The sequence below is a fragment of the Halichoerus grypus genome, chromosome 3 (assembly GCF_964656455.1).
Source record: "Halichoerus grypus chromosome 3, mHalGry1.hap1.1, whole genome shotgun sequence".
Classification (NCBI taxonomy): Eukaryota; Metazoa; Chordata; class Mammalia; order Carnivora; family Phocidae; genus Halichoerus; species Halichoerus grypus.
The window spans coordinates 207,619,271-207,644,630 of NC_135714.1; the positions used below are offsets into that span (position 1 = coordinate 207,619,271).

At 54.3% G+C, this 25,360-nt stretch overlaps 1 protein-coding gene across 11 annotated transcripts in view; it reads right to left on the reverse strand.

Moving 5' to 3' along the window:
- DLGAP2 (DLG associated protein 2) overlaps positions 1-25,360 on the reverse strand; it is an 844,777-nt gene that overhangs the window by 533,873 nt on the left and 285,544 nt on the right. For 3 of the 11 annotated variants that reach the window (XM_078069923.1, XM_078069918.1, XM_078069916.1), the window contains exon 1: positions 9,212-9,837. The exons of 6 other annotated variants lie outside the window; for them this stretch is intronic. In XM_078069923.1, the coding sequence (XP_077926049.1) occupies positions 9,212-9,245 (34 nt within the window). In that variant the 5' untranslated portion in view covers positions 9,246-9,837. Of the gene's footprint in view, positions 1-9,211; positions 9,839-25,360 lie in introns of those variants that run through there. 2 more of the 11 variants (XM_078069922.1, XM_078069925.1) reach the window with 2 other exon arrangements.

Sequence of the window (25,360 nt, forward strand, 5' to 3'; positions counted from 1 at the left end):
CAGCAAACAAAAAGATCCTCTGGACAGTGAGAGAAAGAACTCATGGTACTAACTTGGGGTCAGGGTGTCATTCTCTTAAATTCTGAGCACAGAAGCTGGTCTTTACTCTTCCTTCAGTCACACATCCAGATCGATGTTTTGTTTTTTTTTTTTTAAAGATTTTATTTATTTATTTGACAGAGAGAGAGGCAGCGAGAGAGGGAACACAGGCAGGGGGAGTGGGAGAGGGAGAAGCAGGCTTCCCGCCAAGCAGGGAGCCCGATGCGGGGCTCGATCCCAGGACCCTGGGATCATGACCTGAGCTGAAGGCAGACACTTAATGACTGAGCCACCCAGGCACCCCCAGATCTATGTATTTTAACACTAGCACAAAAATATCTTTATCCTAGTAATTTCTATAAACAGAGGTCTCATAACCTCCGTGGTCCTTACAGAGAAATACCCTGTAAAAGGATGATTTTTTTATTGCATTACCTACAAAACTGTACAATTCCACACAATTCAATAAGGCAAGTGATTTGGCTATTTTTTTTCAATATCCATTATGGCTTTTAAATATTTCAAAATTTATGGTAACTTTAAAAAGGGACTGTGAATTGATATACCCCAAATGCAGGAGAGAAAAATGATCTCAGATATTTTTCTAGGGTTTCTGTTCAAGAACTGTTTTAGAAGGTTGAAAACCCACCTTGAAACTGGATATTGTCTTACTTAATACAAAATAATAGCTTTGTGATTGGCTTCAACTGTGGACGTTTTCCTCCTTAGGTGAAGTGTCTTTCGTGATGACGATCCTGATGATATGAGCTCTGAGGTACAAGAGGAGAGTGGTAAGTAGTGGAATAGGATTAAAAATCCTAACGTGTCACACAGAGACTCCCTAATTAAATTAATACTGCAACAGCACATTCCCTTGGAAATCATCACAACTCCATCAGCAGAGAATACCTCCCAGACAGCACACCATTCGCAGGCATGCACACGGCTTCTGTACTTCCCACGGCCAAGAAGCACACGGGTTCTCCTTCATTTCCAGCACGCACCTTGCGCACGTCAGTCACCCTCCGTGTGGGAGGTGAGAAGCCACGATTCTTTGCCCTCGATGGAACCTGCTGGTGTGAACAGTGTATGTGTTCTCGTGCCCTTTTAGTGAGAATCCCGCTTCTCCAAGATGCCATGAGGGTTAGAATATTTGTTGGATGTGAGATGTTACTAGAAGGAGGGCAAGGTGAAGTGACATCACGCATCTGCTCAGCACATACCAGGTGCCCGGCTTCCTCGGGAAGCTCTGCAGGGAGCAGAGCAGACGTCCCAGTCCCACGAGTAGTATTAATGAGGACTCTGGAGCTCAGCTCTGAAGAACGTTCCTACATTTGAGGACACACACACAGTGATTTCGGTACGTCAGGTGGACACTTGGCGAATTTGCGTGGGATGCTCACGGCAACGAAGACTTAGCAATTACATGGATGGAGACTGAGGGACAGAGAGCTGTTTCCTCTCCACGGGGTCACCACACCTGCAAGGCTCCTCCAGGGAAGGGAGAGGAGGGAGCAAGAGGACGTACGTGCATCACCCCGCCCCCGCCCCCGCCCATCACAGACTGTTCTTCAGTCTGGGCACCCGGGACCTGGACGGCAGCGACGGTGCCTCAGGACCCAGCCCCTGACCTGTGTGGCTTGCAGCAGCCCCTCCTGCCACGAGCACCCACGCAGCACAGATGGATGGGTGTCCTGCACCTCCCCACTGGGTCTGCGCCGAGTCCGTGTGCCATGTGCCTGTCGCCTCACTGGGCTTCTGGAACCACATCAGAAGAGCACCCTGCGGGGCATCTGGGTGGCTCAGTCAGTGAAGTGTCTGCCTTCGGCTCAGGTCATGATCCCGGGGTCCTGGGATTGAGCCCCGCATCGGGCTCCCTGCTCAGCAGGAAGCCTGCTTCTCCCTCTGCCACTCCCCCTGCTTGTGTTCCCTCTTTCTCTCCCTCTCAAATAAATAAAACCTTTAAAAAAAGAAAAGAAAAGAAAAACACCCTGCTTCTTTGGAGAATCCCTTCCTTGGCTAAGTAAGTGGGTGGGTAAGGATATTCGTTGCGCTGCTATATGCACAGATATGGAAGGTGAATAAGGAAAACACACGCACGCACACACCGAAGCCGGGTGCCCCACGCTGTCCTAGCAAGCTGGACGGTATTCACAGATGTGCTAAAGAAGGACGACACTTACAACTGGAATCGGTAGGAAGGAAGTGGGATAAAGGAAATGGGAAGCAAGGCGTAGTGAGGACAGAACGGGAGGCGTGTGGCTCTATTTGCGGGAAGAACGGAACGGGGAAGAGTGTCTGGAGAGGTTCTGCAAACGTTTCGCTGAATCGGATCCCGGGCCCACTGCACTCAGCCTGAGCGATGCCCTGCAGCCTCTGGGAGCAGCTGCAAGTGGGTCCGAGCAGCCGTGACAGGCCCCCCACTTCCAGAGGAAGGGGTGTCACCAGATAAGCTGCCCATGAAGATCAAGAGCGGTGCAGCGAGCAGAAGTGGTTATTTGTGTTAGATTTCTTCAGGCTTCGAGCAACGTAGTGGTTACTTCTCCCACCCTCTAGGAAAAGGCGATGGGTGGATCCAGCTTAATGCTGGCCTGCTCCACAAGGACACAGCTGAGGAATCACACGAAAGCTGAACGGCAGACCACCGCTCATCACCCTCCCCACCTCCGCTCTGCAGCCGGGCCACGGAAAGCGGGAAACCCAGGCCACGCAAGGCCAGCCCACAGCACCCAGGGAAAGGCGCTGTGCCTTGCTCTCAGGCCCACAGCGAAGCTCATTACGTGAAAGACATCCCGACCTTCAGTCCCAGCTGCCAGGCCCTCTCTGCTAAAGGGTTCTGATTTTAAAGGCACCCCTCTGAATATCGGCCAAATCGGAAAGGGGAGCCCGTGGTACCTCTTGGTGCCAGGCCAGCGCAGTTCAATCCTGCCCAGTGGGTCCTGGCTCTTGGCACACGGACCACCCATCCTGGCCCGTCGGGAGCTGCAGAGTGGTCCCCGTGCCCCAAAGCCACATCTACACTGCAGATTTCCAGGGTGCTCGCCAGCAGTGCACGGCCCAGGAGGAGTCTCTCCTGACACCGCTGGGGACATCCACACGCCTCCGCGCACCGCGGCACTCTCGGGGCCCCGGGGCCTGCCAGGCCCTCTACTGCCGGGACGTCTCGGTTTACAGGCTCATTTCTGCCGTGTCGTCTCTCTTCCCCATAATCTACCACCAGCAGAGGAGGAAGGAGAAAGCAGGCTCTGTCCCCACGAGCCCTGACACCCCGTCCTCCCCCAAAGCGAGGGAACAAGCCGCCCGGAAGGCCCAGGGAAGGACTGCGCCTGTCTACAAATCAGCTGAGATGCAGAGCCAAGTCACAGAAGTCCCAGAACCAGCTCAGCGTATCCCGAAGTGATCTCAGGACGTAGCTTCCTGGTTTGCGAAGAACACGGGAAGATGCACAGTATCAGGAAGATATTCCAAGCACAGGAAGAAAGCGTTTGTAAAACTCACTGTGTGCTTATTGTACTTTGACCTGAAACCCTTGCTTCCCTCCGGTGGTTACAACTGTGTGGGTGTGAGTGTGTGAGTGTGTGTGTCTGTCTGTGTCTGTCTGTGTGTCCGTGTGCGTGTCTGTGTGTCCGTGTGCGTGTCTGTGTGTGTCTCTGCGTGTTTGTGTGTGTGTCTGTGTCTATGAGTGCATCCGTGTGTGTGTCTCTGCATGTTTTGCGTGTGTCTGTGTGTGTCTCTCACATGTTTGTGTGCCCGTGTCTCTCACATGTTTTTGTGTCTGTGAGTGCATCCGTGTGCACGTCTGTGTGTCTCTGCATGTTTGTGTGTCCATGTCTGTGTGTGTCTGTGAGTGCATCCGTGTGCATGTCTGTGTGCCTCTGCATGTTTGTGTGTCCGTGTCTGTCTGTGTGTCCGTGTGCATGTGTCTCTGCATGTTTGTCTGTCTGTGAGTGCATCCGTGTGCATGTCTGCGTGTGTCTCTGCATGTTTTTGCATCCATGTGTCTGTGTGTGTCTCTCACATGTTTGTGTGTCCGTGTGTCTCTCACATGTTTGTGTGTCTGTCTGTGAGTACGTCCGTGTGCATGTCTGTGTGTCTCTGCATGTTTGTGTGTCTGTGTCTGTGTGTGTCTGTGAGTGCATCTATGTGCATGTCTGTGTGTGTCTCTGCATGTTTGTGTGTCCGTGTCTGTGTGTCCGTGTGCATGTGTTTCTGCATGTTCGTGTGTCCATGTGTCTGTGTGTGTCTCTCACATGTTTGTGTGTCTGTCTGTGAGTGCATCCGTGTGTGTGTCTGTGTGTCTCTGCATGTTCGTGTGTCCGTGTGTGTGTCTGTCTGTGAGTGCATCCGTGTGCGTGTCTGTGTGTGTCTCTGCATGTTCATGTGTCCGTGTGTATGTCTGTGTGTCTCTGCATGTTTGTGTGTCCGTGTGCGTGTCTGTGTGTCTCTGCATGTTTGTGTGTCCGTGTGCACGTCTATGTGTGTCTCTGCATGTTTGTGCATCCGTGCGCATGTGTGCGTGTGGGGGTCCGTCTGGCAGAGAGGCTGCCCGCCCCAGGCCACCTCCTCCCTGAACGCACGTCCTGGCTCCGCTCAGTCCTGCGTGAAAACCACAGACAGTGTCGTGTGCCGTGTTAGGGCAGCACGTGTCAGTAATCAAGCACCAACGCTTGGAGAGCTGGCGGTGTGTTTATTGTCCTTACAGCCTGTGGAAACCTCTTACACGTAATGCTCCAAATACCACCTATCACTGTGCCTGAACAGTGCTGTTTCTAACAAAAACAGGCCCATGGTAGAGGAGAGGGGGGAGGAGAATAGAGTTCCGTGTCTCCCCAGCGTGTCGATCCCGTCATTCTCTCCAGAAACCAGGGAGTCAACGTTACAGAACTCCCAGTCCTCGGCTCCTACGGGGGCTGCAGAGGCTGAGAGAACGGACCGTGTTCTGCTCCAGGACCCTCCTTCTTGGAGCCATCGTCTTGAAAGACAAGCTCGGGGTGGGAAGAGGGTGCGGATGGTGAGTGGGAGGCCAGCGCCCTGGGGACGGGGCTGTGGGCAGCTGTGGCCCGAGCAGGGTCCCCGCACACCCTGCTCTGCATTCGTGCCTTCTGCCCACCTGTCTGCCCACGCTCGCCTCTCGCCCTTGCCACGCGGCCAGGGCTCTGTCGAGGAGCGGGGTGAGCCAGCACGCGGTCCGGAGACAGAAGTCCCGCTTTCTCATCTGCACAACGCACTGGGGACGGCACAGCACGCGTGGGCCCACTGCCCTGTCCATGAGAGGCAGCGCCCCGAGGAGGGACGCCGCACAGCAGGTACCTCCCTGCCAGAGGCTCTCACCTGTGACAACCAAGGAGCCCAATTTACCAGAAATCCCAAACTGAAGGGACGGAGCTGGGCTCTGCAGCCGCGCACTCCGCCGGCGTCCCCCCCTCAGCCCCCAGTGCCTGGGCGGCCTGGATCAAGATCTGCAGGCAGGACACCCAGAAGCGTGACAGAGGGGCCGCGCCACAGCCATCCGCCCGCTGTGGCCACCTGGGTGATCTCACAGTGTGATGCCGGCATGGGGCAGGACACAGACGTGACGGTGCCACAGAGCTCACGGCCCAGACGCTAGTGCGGGCGAGGCAAGGGATGGGTGCACGGTTCACAGGTTGCCTGAGAAGAGCACAGCGCATGTGGCAGGTGGGGTCAGGGCTCACACGGCCCAGCAGGACCCGTCGGGGACAGTGGCCTTCCTCCCCTCCTGCTGCTGCAGAGGGCAGCTACCCCAAGCCAGCTGGGGTGCAGCCCTCCTGGCCGTGGGCACCCCGCACGCGCAGCCTAGAGACGGGGAGGAGCACAGGTGGGGTGCGTGTCCTTCTCCACTCGATCCTCAGCGGGAGTCAATGAACAGATCGGGCTCTGAGCGACCAAGGCATCACGAACACCACCTGCACACGACACACCGTGGGAGCCCTCCTTCTGGGGGTCTCAGGAACGAACCCTGCAAGGTGCCACCCTCCACTCTGACTGGCCGGGAGGACGGCTGACGATCTGCAAAAGCACAGAACTCTGAAGGGTTCCCCGGGGACACTCGGAGCCCACACTGTAGACGCAGAACCCACAGACGTGCTCAGGAACTCGGACGCTAAGACTCGCTCTCCAACAATCGCAGCCTTACATGGGGAGCCAGAATGGAGACCAAGGGATAGGACGAACCTGCAAAGTGCCCGTGAGTGTCTATGAGGCCATCGGATGAAGAGAAGGCAGACACAAAGTCTTCCCATGATCCCATGAGCAGACAAAGGCATTTGCACCTGCTCCAGGTCGTCATCAGTGAGATGAGCGTCTTCCGGGCCCAGAACCGCGACCTTCAGGAGCTCTGCTCCCCTCCCACCAAACTCAGAGGCAAAATGCTCCGTGCAGTCCAATAAATGACAGAAACACAAGATTCCTGCCAAAATATGTCGCTTCTGATCCCTGTTGAATGCGACAAATCTACGTGGACAAGAAGGCCATTTCACAATAACTTGCCTCTAAATAGAAATGTTGACTTTTTTTCCCTGATGCTAGTCAGATGAAGAATGCTAATTTTACTACCAGTTATTATCTTGAAATAATCATGAATAAGATAATGACCCCATGATCAAATTTCTGGCAACTGCTGGATCTTTGAAAATAACTTACTGAGTCAGAGTTTCAAACACAAGCCTTGGTGAATGCTGGGTAGGTGCACAGATGCTGGGAGATGAGTAACTTTGTATTTTAAATGCAGAGGGTGAATAAAGGAAGCCCCAATTAGTGTGTGGAGGTGTATTTATTCAGAAATACCCTGAACATGTTGTACACTGGGTCAGAAACGCACACTGTGTGGAGGTGTCTGGTTTTATCTCAAGACCCACACACCAAGGAAACTGTAAATGCACAGCACCCTTTAGAACTTCTTTCTGTGCCCCTCCTGTGATGCATGCTCTCCCCTCCCCCGGGCACTCACCCTACTCTGCCCCGTAGGTGGAGTCTCTGCATCCGCTGTGTGTGTGTGTGTGTGTGTGTGTGTGTGCATGGTCATTTTATTCCTCCTAATAAGCTCCGTGCCACTGCAGCACAGAGAGACCAACAGGAGAGAGGAAATGCTCTCGTAGAATTGTCTCCATAATTGGCAGACCTCAATTTCCATGTGTGGAGCATACTGAGAGTTCCCATTCAGGCTGCATCGACACTATATTTTTTGGAGAATGGCAGTAAAATCCATGCATGTAAAGACTCACTCATTTAAGAAAAAGAAAGCTACCACATTAGCGTTTAAATAAAAATGATATTGCTTGAGAAAACAAAAAAATGCTTGGACGTTATTAATGCTGGTTTAGTAAAATGAGCGTGAACAACTAAAGCCCATCTGCCAGATGCACCAGATTCTCACGCAGCATCCCGGTCTGACCGGGAAAGATCTGATGTTGTCACCCCTACAGAACTGTGTGTCCGTCTTGCAGTGACAGGTTTCCAATTTGAACACTGCTAGACCGCTTATTTTCAGGTTATTCACTTTGGCTTTAGCCATAAATAAAATCCAGGAAGTTGTTTTAAAAATGCAGGATTCACTGCTTGCAAACAGTTCTTGGATTCGGTGCTGCGGATGGAAGAGAACGAGGCTGGCTGGACAGTCGCCTCCCACCCGGGCAGGCGCCCACTCTCCCCTGACTGAGACCTCCCCACACGCGTGGGCTCTCTCAGGGAGACCCCGGGGCGGGCCCCACGCCTGGCCATGTCTGGGGGAGCATGCCACCCTGCGTATGAAACCCCCACGTAGGGAACGGCATTCATGATGAGTGGTCCTGGGCAAGCACCTGTTGCTAAGTACAGCGTGAGTCACAAAAACCAGGAAAGTCCCACTGACTTGTTCTATTTTCTGAACAAATTGAAGGCCACAAAATATTCCACTGTAACGCTAAGCCGGTCTGTGGGGACGCAGCTGAGCTTTGGGCACAGAATTATGAATGAAACAGTCAATATTCGCCTACATACGGGCAAACCAATAACATCCTGGTGGATACATAGAACACCCACATCTAAGGCGTCTTGCTCATTTATAACAGGAACTTTTAAAACCAGCTACTACCTAGATGCCTGAGTTAATAATAAAACCCCTTTATTGACATTCTCTTTCATTAGAAAGGGGATAGCTACTGCTATTTAGAGGCATGCACGTTTTTGCACAAGGTAAAGCAAATTAAAAAAAAAAAAAATGCCAGCAAAGCAAGACAAGAAGCATGAGAAGCAGCACCCTGAGGAACGGCTCGTGCTCCCAGTTCAATGCACCTCATCTCTGGCTACAAAGTTCCCTCCGGTAAGGCCCCTATGGGGGTCAGAGCTGGAGGCCCCAGGGTCCCCGGGGACCCCCCACCAGAACGTGTGCTCTAGAGCCTCATGGAAGACCTCAGCAATTCCCTGCAGCGCGGTCACCCCCGATGGAGCCGAGGACAGCGACTTGCCCCGCACTGAATGCTGGAGTCTCCTGCCCCTGAGGTGGTTTCGGTTTTCATGGCACACAGGGCAGCTGCCTAGCAGCTCGCCAAAAGCTTTCTCCTTTCCTTTCAGCCCCTCCAATGCCGCTGAGAAGCGGCACTGAATCTCCCTGCAATCGGCATTACAAAGGAAGCTGTCTCCACAGGCTTCCCTCTCCCCCCGGCTTGCATGTGAAAACACGGGCTTTAATAGCTGCAGGTCCCTGGTTTACTCATCCCCACAGGGACGCGCTGCGTCTTTGCTGTAATAAATGGGGGCGACCAGAATAGTTCCAGCATTACAAACTGCTCTGGTATTCGGTCATGATCGGAATAATGGTTAGCAGGAGACTGAGCTCGTGCTCGCAGAATGACAGCGGCGGAGCTGTGGACTGCTAGGGGAGACTGACCCCAAATCCTCCATGGCAGTCCAGATGCCCCCGGGATGGCAGTGACTCTGTCCCCGGCTGCCGCCACAGTGTCTGCCGAGAGACGGGTACTGGACTTACAAAGGCGGTGCAGCCCGTGGCTCGGAGGGAGGGCAGCGAAACCCACGGTGCAAAGTACGGAGAGGCAAGCTGCTCCCGGAGGTGAACCGGTCGGGGGCTGACCACCGCTGTCTGCCTACCTGCTGCCCCACATCCGTGCAAGCACGCACCGAGCCAGGGAAAGTCAGGAATGAGTCATCCTGGACTTACCGAGGCGGGAGTCCTGCTTCTCTGCCGGCAGCATCCAAATGCAAAGAGCAGGCGGCTCCTCGGCGAACGGGGAGATGAGCGCTCGGAGAGAGGTCCGAGACCGCTGCCCCAGGAGCTGGCCAGTCACAGCCCGGGCTGGCCGGCCACGAGCCGAGCCAGACAAGTGCACTGCAGCACGGAAGCTTAGGCTTGCGATGCATGTCCCATATATTCAAGCATAACGGAAAACACGGATCTGGAGTGCACTCCGTGTGGACGTGGGGGCCGCCTGGCACAGAGTGGGAGCGGAGGCTCTCTCCTCATAATGGAATTAGCCGTGGAGATGGATGCCTTAATTCCGTGCACTGCCGTCCCCCAGGACACCAATTACAGAAAGCAGGTGCTGCTACCGCCCGTTTGTTCAGATAAATGTCTATAATCTCATTTCACAAATGATCCCTATTTAGACAGGAGCCACCTATCGTGATGATATCATTTGTTCTAATAGCCATACATGGACAACTTCCTGGGGAGCGTCACTGCTCGGGCGACACGGGTCTTCATAAACGTGAGTGTGCGTGGCGTTCAGAGGCCCGTCCGCCAGGCAGCTTCTACTCCTGATGCCGAGCGCTCCCCGGCATCTCAAAAGTTGCAGCAGGAGAGGAGAGGAAAGCCCTCCCCTCGAATGGCTCATGGGGCCTCCAGACACCTCCCCCCGGGGACAGTGCCAGCTCCAGCAGGGAGCGGAGGGGTCAGCATGGGAGGGTCGCGCGGGCACCCGACACGCGACCCCTCCGCTGGCCTCCATGACAGCCCCGGACAGAGAGGAACCGGACGTTCTCTGCTGCGGTGAGGCTCTGGGCCTCGCGGCTGGTGCTCTTTAAGGCCCCGGGCCGGCGTCCTGCCTGGACACACCTCACCCTCAGAACCTCCAGTTGGAGGCGGGGTCACAGCCCGGAGAGGGGGTGTCCGGGAAGGCTGAGATCCCTCCTGGACCCACGAACAGAGATGATGTCCCTACAGCCGGGGTGCCGTCCAGCCGAGCAGCTGTCTTTAAGGGAACGCCTGGAATCGCCCCTGAGCTGAGACTATTTATAAACACCTTTGGCTTCGTCATCATGTGTGCCCACGAAGAAAGCGGATGGCAAGAATCCAGTGCAAAGGAAGATGCCCGAAGCGGAGTCTCCACGTGGAGATAGTAAGGGAGGCATCCAGGCAGATTTCATAATAAAATCTTCCAAAATTCTACCTGCGCTCCTCCAGAGACCTGAGTGGGTCACTCAGAGAAGACACGGTTTCCACTGCGCTGGTCACCACGAAGAAGACTGATGAGTGAAAGAAGACCTCGGTTTACTACGTTATACCAGCATGTACTGCAAAATGTGTTCTGTGGGTCAGCCGTGCATGCGCTGGGGGGTCGGGGGTTTCTGTCCAATTCCCAACCAAGCTCTGCAGTGAAGGAGACAGGGCGAGCCTGCAGTGGGTTCACCCGTGTCCCCGGGAGGCAATGCTGAGGATCGCGGAACACAGGGGTTCTGTGGGCTGGAATCCACACCCAGTCCACGAGGCCGAGCAGGACCATCCAAAGAGATCGGGACTCTGACTCTCCTTCCCAATACAAGCGAACCCCCAGGGAGTGAACCCGCTGGAGTCTGCCTCAGGACATGTGGGGATACCTCAGGGCACAGCACGGGGCCTGACCTCAGGGGCTTATGGAGGCCGAGGCCCAGAGCTGGCAGAGCCCTCGCAGATGGACAGAGGGCTGCCTGCCCCGCTTACTGAAGCATCAGGGGCCTCACTCTGGGGTTCTGTCACCTTCACCCCCCGGTGCAAGGAGAGTGTCCTCCAAATGTATGTGCACCTGGACTCTCAGAATGTGCACCTTGAGATGCAATCACTGTGTATTTAAATCCACGGTTCACTACGTGGCAGGCATCCTTATTAGGGAAGAGGCCAGAGACCCCCAGGGAAAAAGGCCAGGTGACAGCAAAGGTGGGACAGGCCGTGGAAGGCCACGGAGTGCCGTCTGCACGGGAGCTGGGACAGCCTGGTCCAGCGCCTCCCCTGGGGCCCACACGGCGGCTCCCGGTCCAGACGCACCAGCAATAAATGTCATGCCCCACGTCCTGGGGCTCTGTTAGCACAGCCCACAAAGTCAGCGCAATCGTGTATGTGCGCAAGCATCTCCGTGTCTGTCCGGGGGTCGGGGCCCTGACCAGGAGCGTGGGTCATGGGCGTCCAGGGGACTCTCCAGGCCCAGACCCAGGCCCTGAGGCCTGCGTCCTGGGCCCCCGGTCATCCCCACAGCCTGCTGGCTCTGCACGTTTCTTCCCGGCACTTTCCTGGCACCCCAGAGTCTGCACGCACCTCGGAAACCCCACTTTTCACACAAGGGAATTATGCTGCGAACACACACCGAATCATGGTGACCTGTGGTCGCCGCAGGTGAGTCCACCATGCCCGTGGCCCCACTGAGCGCTCCACCTCGCCGACACGGGTCCGGGGCTCCCACGCCAGCACTCGGAGGCACACGGCAGCCCTCACGACAGGCACTTTCGGAGGCAGCTGGTGTACCGGGGCAGTGCCAAGCCGGAGGGAGCAGGCAGGAGCGAGAGGCCCGGTATGTGGGTCCGTGGACAGCACCAGGCATGGGCTGCAGGGCACACTTACACACGAACTGTCTACGGTACTCGTGAACGTGAGAAACGACACCGTTTCTAGTTTGCTTTACTGTGAGAAAGCAGAACATACAGACAACACACAGACATGTGCTGTTCGTCCGGCTTCTGGTCAACAGTGGGCTGTGTTGCACGCAGACTGAGTGCTCAGGGTCCGTGCCCCAACCCGCGCACTGCTCGAAGGTCAGCGGCACAGATCCCCCGTGTCGTGAAGCCCGCAGGTGGACAGAGGGACAGAAGTGGTAAGTAACAGTGCGCCCGTCATGCCGGTCACTCATGTGACCCCCACCACCGTGAGGCTGGTGCTCCCTGTGTCCCCACATCACAGAGACACAGGAAGCAGGACCGAGCCGTGAGCCCACGCAGTCTGCGGAGATGCCGCTCAGCACACGCGCATAGCAGAAGGGCCGCCGTGCCCCCCACTGGGGGAGCAGGCGGGCACAGGGCGGACACGGGGGGACGACGCTGGGACCAAAGGAGGGGTGTGTGTGGAGGGAGCAGCACCGCGGGCACATCGTCCCCAGAAACAGACGCAGATGGGATTGAGGATGGGAGGGGAGAGTCCCGGGGTCTCAGGGCAGGTAAGGGCCCCGTTGGGGTGCAGGGAGCTGGGGCCCCTCCCCGGAATAGGAGTTCCCTGTGTGTCCTCGGAAGGACAGCTGCCCTGCGTGTAGTCCCCAGACGCTCAGTAAAGGTTCACTGAACTGGATTTATACTTTCTGACTCTATTAGGTCCCTCGAGGTAGACACAGGCGGATGCTCTTATCATCAGAAACTGACCTTCGAAGGTGTGAGGTCACCCGCCCACATCAGGCACACGGTGCCTCATGCTTCCCAAGCCTGTGCTCCAAGGACCGGTCCCTAACTGCCTCTTCTCGACCGCTCGATCTTCTACCTCTTATCCGAACACCGGCCTCCGTTAGAAGTGACTGAGACCTCTAATTAGGAACCACGTCAAGGACAGGTCAAACCTGCCCACGGGAGGACTATGAACCTGGACGTCTACGTCTTGATCGCACCTTGTCTCTGTCAACACGGATTCATCTTGTGGAACCACACGGCCACCTGGGTTGTCCCAGTGCCCCCCAGACAGACATAAAGAGAACTACGTCCGCGGGTCCCACTGGCTGGCGTGGATCTCAGAGCATGGTGTCTTGTGGTTCTTCGTGACTCGGTCTGGGCCACAGGAGCCACGCTGCCCGTTGGCGGCATGTGGGTAAGTGTCGGGTCCTCCATCAGCCAGCGTTCTCCAGACACAGAGCCAGCAGAGACAGAGGAGGCCAGGAACAGAATGAGCGCAGGCAGGGCCCGTGTGCTTCGGGAGGCCAGGAAGTCCCCGCATCTGCCGGTGGCGGCATTCAGCCCGAGCCCGAAGGCCCGGGAACCCGGAGCCATGCTGTGGGAGAGCGGGAGACGGCGGGTGTCTCAGCCCAGCAGAGACGGAGACACCCCGTTCCTCTGTGCACCCCCAGCACCAGCCTCCTCTGCAGACACCTCCCAGCACACCCCCAGGAACAGTGTCTCCCCAGCTCCCTGGGCCTCCAAGTGGCACATAAATTCACCGTCCAGGCCGATTCCCACAGCACCGAGTCAGCGACGACCCTCCCCGGGCACCATCTCAGTTCCACAAGGACGGATTTAACAAAACAGCCAACATGAGACCCAGTGTCAGTCAATTAGGCCGACTGCCCCAGGGCGGCGCTGCCCTGACGCACTCCTGTGGCTCCTCAAGACCCTCGCCGGGGACACGGCAAAGCCGCGCGCACAGCGTCTGTCACCCCAAACTGCTGCGCTTGCCCGAAGCACGCCACCGCTGGGGTTCCCTTCCACGATCACGGACGCCGGCAGAACCACAAGGACAAGGAACCGCATGTCCGTGGCGCAGCAGCGCTCCATCCGGTCCCCACGCCGAGCGGAGGAGGGCGGAACAGGGAACTCTGAGCCTGGGTCTCTCTACCGTTTCCACGTCTCCAGCCTTCAGCAGCAAAGCGTCGCAAGGACCGCGTTCGGCTCTACCAAATGAGAGCTTCTCTTTCCTTCTGTTCCCTGTGCAGCACGTTTCCAGCTCCGGTGTTGGTGTCAGCCGCACGGTCACGATGCTCAGAGGTGGAGGACCACCAGCCGTCTGCTCACCCGAGCCTCTGAGGCAGAGACCACCCCACGTGCCATCCCTGTCGCAGCCCCAGAGGGCTCTGCTGGGTTCAGAACACTCCTCATCCTCTCTCGGACGGAGACATCGGAAACCCAGAGACAGTCCAAGTACCAAGTCAGGGAGACAGCAAGCGCACCGCAGAGTTTTTAGGGCAATGTCACGTCTACCGGCAGAAGGGAAGAGCCGCCGATCAATGATTTATGCTCTGTTCGCACGGCTGTCACAACGGGTAACTGTTCAGCAAAACTGAAACCGCAGACAGCATCTGAACGTCCGCATGAACAGGAACTGCCCTCCGCACGGACCCGACGACCAGGACCGCGGCTTCCTCACGGTGCCGTGACCCAGGTCAACGCAGACCGCCGTCCTCAATGCCCACGGGGGCCTCTGCGGGCCCCAGGGCCAAAACTGCCCTCAGGCTGAAGAATGGCGCAGGCCCCGGAGACGGGACTCTGCGGTCCTGAGGTCACGAGGCGGAGCTGTCCTCGAGGCATGGGCGCGGCCCCTGGAGGCTCCGCATATCACACCGCATCATCCCCCCCAGTCACGGGCTCGCTTCTGCAAGGGGATTTCACCTGCACGCTCCAGCTGTCCCCAGGGCAACACAACGGCAGCGAGGGTGAGCTGGGCGTCACGCTCTACGTCCACGTGCTACCGGGTTCGGGGACACACCCACACCCGCACCCGGCAGCCGTCCCCGCAGGCGCAACTCTTCCCGAGCCGCAGCTACGCGGACTGGCTCTGTCTAGCTCGTGGCTTCTGGAGCTCCCGCCCGCCAGGGCCAGAGTCCAAGTCCTGCTCTGCTCAACTCCACGTTCGGTGTTCACTCCGGCACAGGGCTCACTGGACTCCCACGGCTGAACCCCAAGTGTGTGCATGGTGGTCAGAGCTCCCGGGGCAGCACCCGGGGTCCTGCTGGCTGTGGGAAAGGCAATGCTTTTCTTCACCTAACTGGGAAGTGAGCATCTTCGCGGCACAGACAAAACACATTTTGTTTATCTGGGGAAAAATACACACAGTCGTCCTCACAACATGGTCATTTCTTCTGTGGTTAAAATCTCCACCAACTTCTCTGTACTAGCTCTAGCTGTGTAGCAAACAGAAAACAAACAGTAACTCCTCGAAATACATATCAAAACACCAGAAAATCCTAAAATTAAAACAAAAAGGATAAATACAAATAAATTTTAAAATAAGTTAAAAAAAAAAAAAAAAAACGCGGAGAGGATGAGGAGAAAGCTGGAGTGAACAGGACAGAGGACCGGCGGAGGCCCCGGGGCGCAGTCCCCCTCGTAGGCACCGGGCGGCCAAGTACAGTAACACCCTGAATGTGCCTCCTGGAAGATGACCCCACATGACACATTTGATTGAGGCCACTTCATCCAAAGTAATAACAAGGAACAATATGGGCAGGTTTCCTTAAAACACCAATTAGAGGTGTTTTTTTCCCCAAACCTCTAATGTGCTAACGAGCTGCCCTAGGAAGCGATATAACAGCGGGCTCTTGAGGCCCGTGTGGAGGTCACCTGCCCTCAGCGCCCTGACACCAGCTCACGGTTCCCCATTCTGTACCACATGTGGTCTTTTCTGCACACCAACAGGCACTCTTGCCCCTTCCATGGAAATATGAAGGAGCTGAGGTCCGTGGAGAGTAAATATTTCACCCAGATCCATGAGGTCAGAATCCGGGGTCAAACCCAGTTCTGCTGGACTCTGGTGTCCTTCCCTCCCTGCTGAGCCCTCGGTGGGACTGGTGGTCCTTCATGTCCCATCCAGGAGCCGCGTGGAGTCGGGCACACGGAGCAGCTGGGCGGTGGCCAAAGGCGCCAACAGGAGAGGCGGTTTCTAAGGGCTGTAGGAGAGCATTTGGCGTGGGGAGGGGAAAGGCCCTCGGCTTCAGAGTTTGATGGGAAATGTCCGCCAACAGGACTCGTAAATTACGCATCCCGGAATCCTAGCAGTAAGTACAGAGCGTAGGTGGGAAAATACAGTATCTCACCCAAACATGAAAGCAGACAAAGCCCTAACGTATCACGGGTGGAGGACCTGGGTCACCTGTCACATTAACGCGTGGGGCAGGAAGAGGAGGTGCAGAGTTCGGAGGGCGAAATCCGTGCCCTTCCGGGGTAAAACGGAAGACAGCACTGGTTTGCCTGTGGAGGGGCTGAAGCCAAAGCCCTCAGTGCGCTCACCCTCCCCTGCCTCCCCCAAAACAGACCTCGTCGGTCCCAGGCCGCTAGGAAAACCACCGCATGATTTGGGACAGCGGCCCCGTGCACACGCCCCGTACCAAATTCCATCAGTGGCCCTTCACACATTCCGCAGATGGGATCGGTGGCGAGATGTTTAGGGGAGTGGAGTGCATGCGCATCTCATACATGCTCGACCGTGCCTCTGAGCGCGTGAGGCCCGGCCATTCGTGGCCGTGGGCGCCCGCTACCGATCCCGTGCGTGCTGGTTAACGCTCAGGGAGGGAGAGCTCTGTGTGCGCGTCATGAGCCAAGAAGGCGGCGAGGACGCTGTTCTAGCGCCCCTCAGGAGACAAAAACAGGACTGCAAACACCTGGTACGAAGAATCCTTCTAGGGACCTTAAGGGTTTTCTTCACAACTGGATTATTTGGGAAGAGTTTGGCCTCAGTTTCTAAGAGCGTTTTAAAATCTTGACCATAAATAGAAGAGCACAAAACTAACACAGTGCAAAACCATAAATTCAAGTGTGCTAAATTATCTGAATGCCTGAGGAGAAATTAGTCAATTTCTGCCATTTTACTTAAAGGAAGCAGTCATCATCTGATAATTCCTGGGCATGGAGTCCAAGAGGGGAAGGATAATTATTGTGTGTGTTTTATTTTTTATTTCATTAAGGAATCCCATGGAAAAAATATAAACATTTGCAGAAATACAGCTTCTAATAATATATAGTGAGTTAGACTACCTAATGCTATCATTGACCCAAAATTGTATGTGTATTTGATGATGAAACAGTCTCCAAAGGCCTTACGGAGACAGGGAACGACACGCCTACACCTCTTGTCTAAGAATGAAACGCGGTCATTTAACACAGACCCCAGCAGGATCCGCCCGCCCTGCCTGGGAACACGTGTGCGGAGACAGGGATCTGAGCACGGATTTCTGTATGTCTCTCTGCCTGCTTGTGTATGTTCTCAAACCGCAAAAAGAAAAAATTAATAAATAAAGGAACCTTCCAAGAAACACTCTGTGGCAAACTATTAGCTTCCAGTTTGGGCACTTTTGATGATGAACAGCTCCCCGTGGTCAAATGTTAAACCCGAAACCAGGAACACAAGCCAGTCTTACACCAAATTTGTTGTAGCACTAACCACAGATTTCTTTACACAGAAAACCCCAAATAAAAGTTAAATTCCGCAAAAGGACTCTTTTCACCTTTCAGAAAATTCCACCCTAACCCTACCCGCTCTAGAAACCCACAGAGCAATTCTCTATAAATAGAACAAGAACCCATTCTTCCGAGAAGGGGAAACAACAGCAACGATAATGAAAATAAATTATTAAAATTTTGTTTCTTAAATATTGTAATGATTTTTTACTGCTTGCCAGCCTGCTAGGGTGATTCGCTTGGTTGCCATGGTGACGTCCTGCTCAGTCCCAGTATGTTCGCAGTGAGACTGTGCGCCCTTTACAATTCGATCCAGGAACTGCCCTGTGCCCTGATGCACCTGCATCCACCAGCTGCCCCCTCCCCGGGTCATCAGGGCTCCGCCGACGGGTTTTCTGAGACAGTGTCCATCCCTCCCGGGAGGGGCTTCCAGGACAGAGTTTAGGGCTCACACCTGCCCTCCAGGATGCTCCCTGTGCAGGTCAGACTTGCACAAGTTCCCTCCTCCCCGAGCTAATGTGCTCGCTCGTATGGAGGACGCACGAGCCCTCAACCCTCTCAAGAGACGTCGGAGGAAGGCATTTTGTCAGTGAGGAACCCGAGGTCAGAAAATACGAAGTAATTTGCCCAAAGCAATTAGCAGGTCAACAGGGAGAGAGAAGATCCCACATCAGATGGGATGTGATTCCATATCATCCAGTTTCTGTTTTTTTTAAATTTTTTTGAATAACCCAAAATTACAAAACAAAACAAAGCGTCACTTTGTTGTTGCAAAAACACAAACAACATTCATCATCTACATTCATCATCTACATTTCCTTGTGTCTGTAAACACACACACATAGGAAGCTGAGGTCTGATCAAATAATCACTCTACAACGAAATGTGAGCAAATTTACTGATGATGCCAATTTACATTTCTCGTAATAGGTCCACACATTTGCCTAACCTGGGCATTCCTCAGCTTGCTGTGCACACAGGCATCTGGGGAAAGGCAAGGAGTCTAAACACTGAAATTGGACGGATTGCAGCATTTCCCGTCTCCTGGTGGACCTGTCACCACTCAGGGTTTTATAGGACGCCTCTCGGAAACTAGCGTTACAACATGACGGCTAAGCCCGTTACGTGTAAGCCAGCCCCCAGAACTAACCGGGTAAACCACCCACGTTACCAGGCCAGTCACAACAGCCAACCCTCCCCAGCTAAGCCAGTTACTTACCCAAGGGCTGGTTCCCAGGTGAGCATGATCTCTGCCGCCCTTGAGGCTCCGCGGCATGGCCCCCGACCCTCCTCCCAGGGTGAATCCGAACACCGCCTCCCCCGGGAGATGCCCCCGCCCGCTCCTCCTTCCGCACAGAGCCTGGGATGGAGCAACCACGGCAAAGACTGCTGTGCTCTCTCCCCGCTCCGCCCTCTGGGTGCTCGTGCAGACTCTCCACGAACAATTCACCCCGCACAGCCTCGCTCTGTGGTCGCCTGACACTGGATTCCCCTCCTATTATCTTCAAGGTCAGGGCTTGCAAGTTATTGCACCTTGACGATCCCACCATGCTGGACATGCCCCTTCTGTCACGTAAGTCCCCGTGTTTGTGGAAAGGAGATAAGGCGGGAAGGGAAGCATGGGAGAGCAATCCCTCGGCAGTGAAGGGGCCCGTGGGACACACTGCACTGACTCCCCTACGAACATCACAGCAGGTGCAGGGGGTCACGGGGACCACCGCTCCGGGTCCCCCCGCCAGGACTCCCCGGGGGCTCAGTGCCCTCCCTAAGTACCCCAGAGCTGAGTCACCAGGCACGAGGGATGTATGTGTTGGGAGGGGCTGGTTTCCCCCTCTGCCTCCTTGGGGGGCACCCACGGAGGGCAGGACGTGAACAGCTGAAACCCCATGGGGCACAAGTAACATAATAAATATATTTGCGAGCTGCTCGTTGAAGCTCACTTGCTCTCATGAATGCACAGCACATCAGAATTAAAAAACAAGAAAACTTCCGAGCCCTCCCGGCTGGCTCTTCCCGGATCGGAGCTGAGTAAGCCCAGGCCCGGAGAGGTGCCGGCTTGCTCGGAGGGCACAGCGCGTGCCGGAGCGGAGGTGGGCCCGGACCCCTTGCCTGCCCGCGACGGCGGTCGAAATCCTCTGTTGTGCCTTGTTGATAAACCATTCTCAGTATGCCGTCTTACACCGAAGGGCATTAAAATTAATAAAACCTGTGCCTACACTTTGAAAATCACACGGATTCCTCTGCATATGCCTGCGGTACTTGACCACCTCCTGTGCAAGCGCAAGAGAATCTCTTATGGAGAGAGGATGAGGCTGCTCCCAAGACAACTCGGGCAAGGGCTTCTTTCGGCTCTAAGTACCACTCGGAAGAGCCGTCTCAACCGTACGGGAGAAGCCCGCGCTCTCCGGGGAGGAGGAGAGTTCTGGGAAAGGCAGGTACCCTGTGCGCCACGCGTGCAGCCTGACCCCTGATGACCGCGGCCCCCGCGCTGCCCCCATCCTTCCCTGGACACCCTGATGCCAAGGCCCCCGCGCTGCCCCCACCCCTCCCTGGACCCCCTGATGACTGCGGCCCCCGCGCTGCCCCCACCCCTCCCTGGACCCCCTGATGACTGCAGCCCCCGCACTGCCCCCACCCTTCCATGGACCCCCTGATGACCGCGGCCCCCATGCTGCCCCCGTCCTTCCCTGGACCCCCTGATGACCGCGGCCCCCATGCTGCCCCCACCCTTCCCTGGACACCCTGATGCCAAGACCCCTGCGCTGCCCCCACCCCTCCCTGGACCCCCTGATGACCGCGGCCCCCACGCTGCCCCCACCTTTCCCTGGACCCCCTGATGACCGCGGCCCCCACGCTGCCCCCATCCTTCCCTGGACACCCTGATGACCGCGGCCCCCACGCTGCCCCCGTCCTTCCCTGGACACCCTGATGACCGCGGCCCCCACGCTGCCCCCGTCCTTCCCTGGACCCCCTGATGACCGTGGCCCCCACGCTGCCCCCACCCTTCCCTGGACACCCTGATGCCAAGGCCCCTGCGCTGCCCCCACCCTTCCCTGGACCCCGATGACTGTGGCTCCCGCGCTGCCCCTGTCCTTCCCTGGACACCCTGATGCCGAGGCCCCCGCGCTGCCCCCGTCCTTCCCTGGACACCCTGATGCCGAGGCCCCTGCGCTGCCCCCGTCCTTCCCTGGACCCCGATGACTGTGGCTCCCGCGCTGCCCCCGTCCTTCCCTGGACCCCGATGACTGTGGCTCCCGCGCTGCCCCCATCCTTCCCTGGACCCCCTGATGACCGCAGCTCCCATGCTGCCCCCACCCTTCCCTGGACCCCCTGATGCCGAGGCCCCCGCGCTGCCCCCGTCCTTCCCTGGACACCCTGATGCCGAGGCCCCCGCGCTGCCCCCGTCCTTCCCTGGACACCCTGATGCCGAGGCCCCCGTGCTGCCCGTGTACATCCGGGGACACGTCCCCGCATCAGCCCCTCTTCCCGTAAACCAGCAGGTGCCAAGGTCCTCTCAGGCTGTCACAGAAACTGTCAGAAGCTGTGAAAAGTGCGTATTCTTTCCATCCCCTGCACAGACGTACAGAGAAGTCCCCAAGAATCTGTACTTGAAAGGAGTTTCTGAGAAAAGAGTGAGGTTTCAGCACAAACATGTTCTTAGATATTGTTACACAGAACAGTGAAAAACTGAAAGCAATTTAAATATCAAGAACAGGGACTGGGTTGAAAAAATATAGCCTGTACATGAAAGTCTATGCATTTATTAAGAACATTTACAATTTATGATTCATGTTTAAAAGTTGGTTAAAACCACATGCATTCCAGAAGCTCAAGTCCGCTTTCTGAAAGTGTGTAGACAAGGTCAGCGTGCACATGTCTGTGTCCATGCACACCTGTGTCCACGCACATCTATGTCCACACAGGTCTGTGTCCACACACACCTGTGTCTACGTGGGTCTGTGTCCCCATGTGTCTGTGTCCACACACAGCTATGTCCACAGGGATCCGTGTCCACGCGGGTCTGTGTCCACCCATGTCCACACCCACTGTGTGCACAGTGGAAGCAAACATGGCAAAGTATGGACAGTGCTAGTTTCAGAGTGCCCAGACAGGGGATGCCACTCTTCTCTAAATATCCTGTATTTCCCAAAGGAAACATTATTTACATAACCAGAGAGACAAACACAATTAACTTTGACTAATAAAAGAAAAAAGGTAAGTTCCATCCTCTTGTGGCATTAGATAAGGTGATGAGAAAGAGATGTCCAGACATCTCTGCTGACGGGACTCTGACGGGGGGCCCCTGTGGAGCAAGCCAGGGCCCGGGGGCCGGGGGCCAGGGGCCGGGGGGACAGCATGCCCACCTCTGTGAGGACACTGCCGTCAAAGCGGCAGAAAAGGCCTTCACAAGCAACATTTAAATTTTCAGTATTACCCATGATGTCACTACAAATTTTTTCCCAGTAATTTAAGAGATAATGAATATAAAATCCTTATAGTATGAAAACTCAGAGACACACTCAATAGTCTTTTAACAAATTATTGATGACATCCTCCTCAAAATCGTTCCCCTAGGATACATTTGTGGGAACTCACCCTAAAATGGGAAGCGTCTTCGCCATGACTGATGGAGAGCTTTGTCAAACTCTTATCAATCTCATTTGGAATATTCTATAATTTATTGTATTTCCTGAGAAACTGAGTTCCAATTGTGACCCACACAGTAACATCATTGCTATTTTTCTACCCTTCAGTCTGCTCATGTCATTTTAATATAGTCGTGAAAATCACTTACTCATATTTATGGGCACATTGAATTTTAAAGTCAGAGTCCCTAGGAGAATATATAATCCAAAATACTCACTTTATAGAGAAAAAGGGAGAGACCGAGAGGGGAAGGGGCATACCCCAGGACTACCGGCTTCAGGGGCGGGACCCGAGTACAGCCGTGCAGCCCTGACCTGGGCCCCCACCTCCCTGCTGCTGTGACAGCACGTGGGTACCGGCTCACACCTGGGTACCGGCCCAGGGAAGCGCGTGTCCATCACTGTCCTCCGCTGGCCCACGTCACTTCCCACAGAGAAGGTGGGACCCTGTTGTGCAGGAGAAGGTGCTCACAGGGAGAACTGTGGTTCCTCCTTCGTGCTCAAAGAGTAACTAAGTGGAGGTTTCAGAATCACCGGTCGCTCTAACAAGAAGAGGCCCAGGCCAGAACAGAATGAATAACGTGGAAGTAGGTTCAAATTCTATCTGCTTCACTTACTTCCTGCAAGATCCAGGACAATGATTGAATTTCTGTGAGCCTCTGTGTCCTGCTTTGTAAATAGAGATGATGACCTCACATGACCAAGGATTAAATGAGAACATGTACCAGGCACATTCTGAGCAATCTGCACGTGTTAAATACAATTTCTCACTCAAACGTCAAGCCAAGGCTGTTAAGTGCATTTTACCTTGTAGGTTAAGAACTTGAGCCTTAGGTAGCAGGACAACTTCCCCAGGCCCCAACAGTTTCTAGCAGAAACGTAACCAAGGCGGGTGGGCCCCCGACCAGAAACCATACACAGTCTGTAACTTTGTGGAACCCACCCCAAGCGTCTTAATGGTCTACAATCCTCAAGCACAAAGGAAAGGTTAAATGACATCTCCTTACTCAGGATAGACATGTCGACCAATGGAAAAAAACTGAGAGCCCAAAAATAAGCCATTATAAGTGACTTTCAACACGGATGCCAAGGCAGTCCTCTGGGGAAAGAAGTCTTTTCTACACATGGTGCTCACACAACTAGAAATCCACATGCAGAAAAATGAAGCTAGATCCCTACCTCACACCATTTGTAAAATTAATTCAAGGAGGATCACAGGCCTAGCGTAAAACTTTCAGAATAGAGCATGGGTGACCACAGATTCGGCAATGTTTTCTTAGATATGAAACAAAAAGCTCAAGTGATAAAAGAGAGAAATAGGTCAGCTGGGCTTTGTCAAAATTCACAACCCCTGTGCTGCAAACATACCATCAAGAAAGTCAAAGTCAACCCACAAAATGGGAATAAATATTCACCAGTAAGAAACCAGTAAGAAACTGGTATCCAGAATATATCAATCATTCTCACAACTCAATAACAAAAAGACAAAATAACTCAGTATTTTAAATGGGCAAAGAATCTGAACAGACATTTCTCCAAAGGAGACCTACAAATGTCCAGTAGGCACATGAAAAGATGCTCCACATGACAGCCATCAGGGAAATGCAAATCAAAACTACAAAAAGATGCCCCTTTGCACTCATAGGATAAAAGATACAGATAATAACAAGTACTGACAATGATGTGTAGAAATGAGAATGCTCTTACGCTGCTGGTGGGAATGTAAAATGGTAGAAAGGGTTTCAGGGGATTCCACAATACAAGAGTTATTCTATGGCCCATCCATCACACACCCCACTCATCACCCACGAGAACTGAAATAATCTGTTCACACACATACTGTTCAGAGCAGCGTTCTCTAAAATAGCAAAAAGCTGGAGACACGATGTCCATCAGTTGATAAATGGATAAATAAAACATGGTATATCTATACAATGTAAATTCATTTGGCAATAAAGAAGTCCTAATATGTCCTAAAATACAGATAAGCCTAGAAGCCCTACTAAGTGAAAGCAGCCATCCCAAAGATCACATGCTGTATCAAATGCCCAGAAGAGTCTAAATTATGGGGACACTATGTAGGTTGGCAGTTACTGAGAGCTGGGGGAGGGGAGAGTGGGCAACCACCACTGGTCCAGAACTTCTTCTGTGGGTGATGAATGCTCTAGAATTAGAGTGGTGATGGTTGCCAACTCGGTGGATACACTAAAATCCAGGGAACTGTGTATTTGAAATGTGTGGATTTTATGGCATGTGAATTATACCTCAGTACAGCTGTTTTCAGAAAATTATATATTGCTTTAATACAGTGGAGAAGCAGATGCAGAGCAGGTCTTTCCCATCCTGTGCACAGCACCGCACCCTCGCTGCCGGACGAGGCACCGACAGAACTGGTCGGAGGGAGCCACTGGGGGCTTCGGGTGGACCCCAAAGCCGGCAGGAAAGTCAGCAAACACACGTCCCACATTCCACAGGCATCTCTGCTCATCAGGAGCTGGATGGAGGTGACACCGCATTTACATCCATAAACCTGCCTCAGGCAAGATTTTAACAGGAGGTGGAGAGGCGGCAGCCCGCGTAGCCGTCCGTTCACGCGGTGCGCACTGACACACGCCGCGCGGGACTCTGCGCGATGAGAGTGTGCACCCAGCGGGTACAGAAGTGTCAAGTGCCCGCACGTAAGTGCGTCATTACTGGGGGCTTCTCCCGTGCGGACTAGTCTCTTGAGCAGAGGATGATGCGGTGATCCAGCGCTGCGTCCGCGTCACCCAGAGTCCTATGTGCACGGCCGCTGGGAAACTGGGTGGGGGGTTAGGTCACAAATCCAAACCAAAAAAAAAGAAACTATTTCTAGCCCAGGTGCGAAATAGAGAGTGCCCCGTGGTAAGACAGAAATTTTGATATTTTTACGGAAAACAGCAAAGCAAATGTTTTTATAATGCACAGATTCCATTGCACCCGAATTAGAGATTATACTAAAGGCAGAACAGAAATGAAAGCAGTAGGGAGGGCCCCTGGGTGGCTCAGATGGTTAAGCGTCTGCCTTCAGCTCAGGTCGTGATCCCGGGGTCCTGGGATCGAGCCCCGCATCGGGCTCCCTGCTTGGCGGGAAGCCTGCTTCTCCCTCTCCCTCTGCCTCTCTCTCTCTCTCTCTGACTCTCATGAATAAATAAATAAAACATTTTAGAAAGCAGTAGGGAAATAAAAGTAATTAAACTCACATTATGCTTCAAAAATTATGTTTCTGTTAATAAATGCCTGACTTTATTCTATTTGCCACTAATTTACTAGTAACTGGACAGCTTTCATACTGCTGGGCTGCTTTTCATTATTTT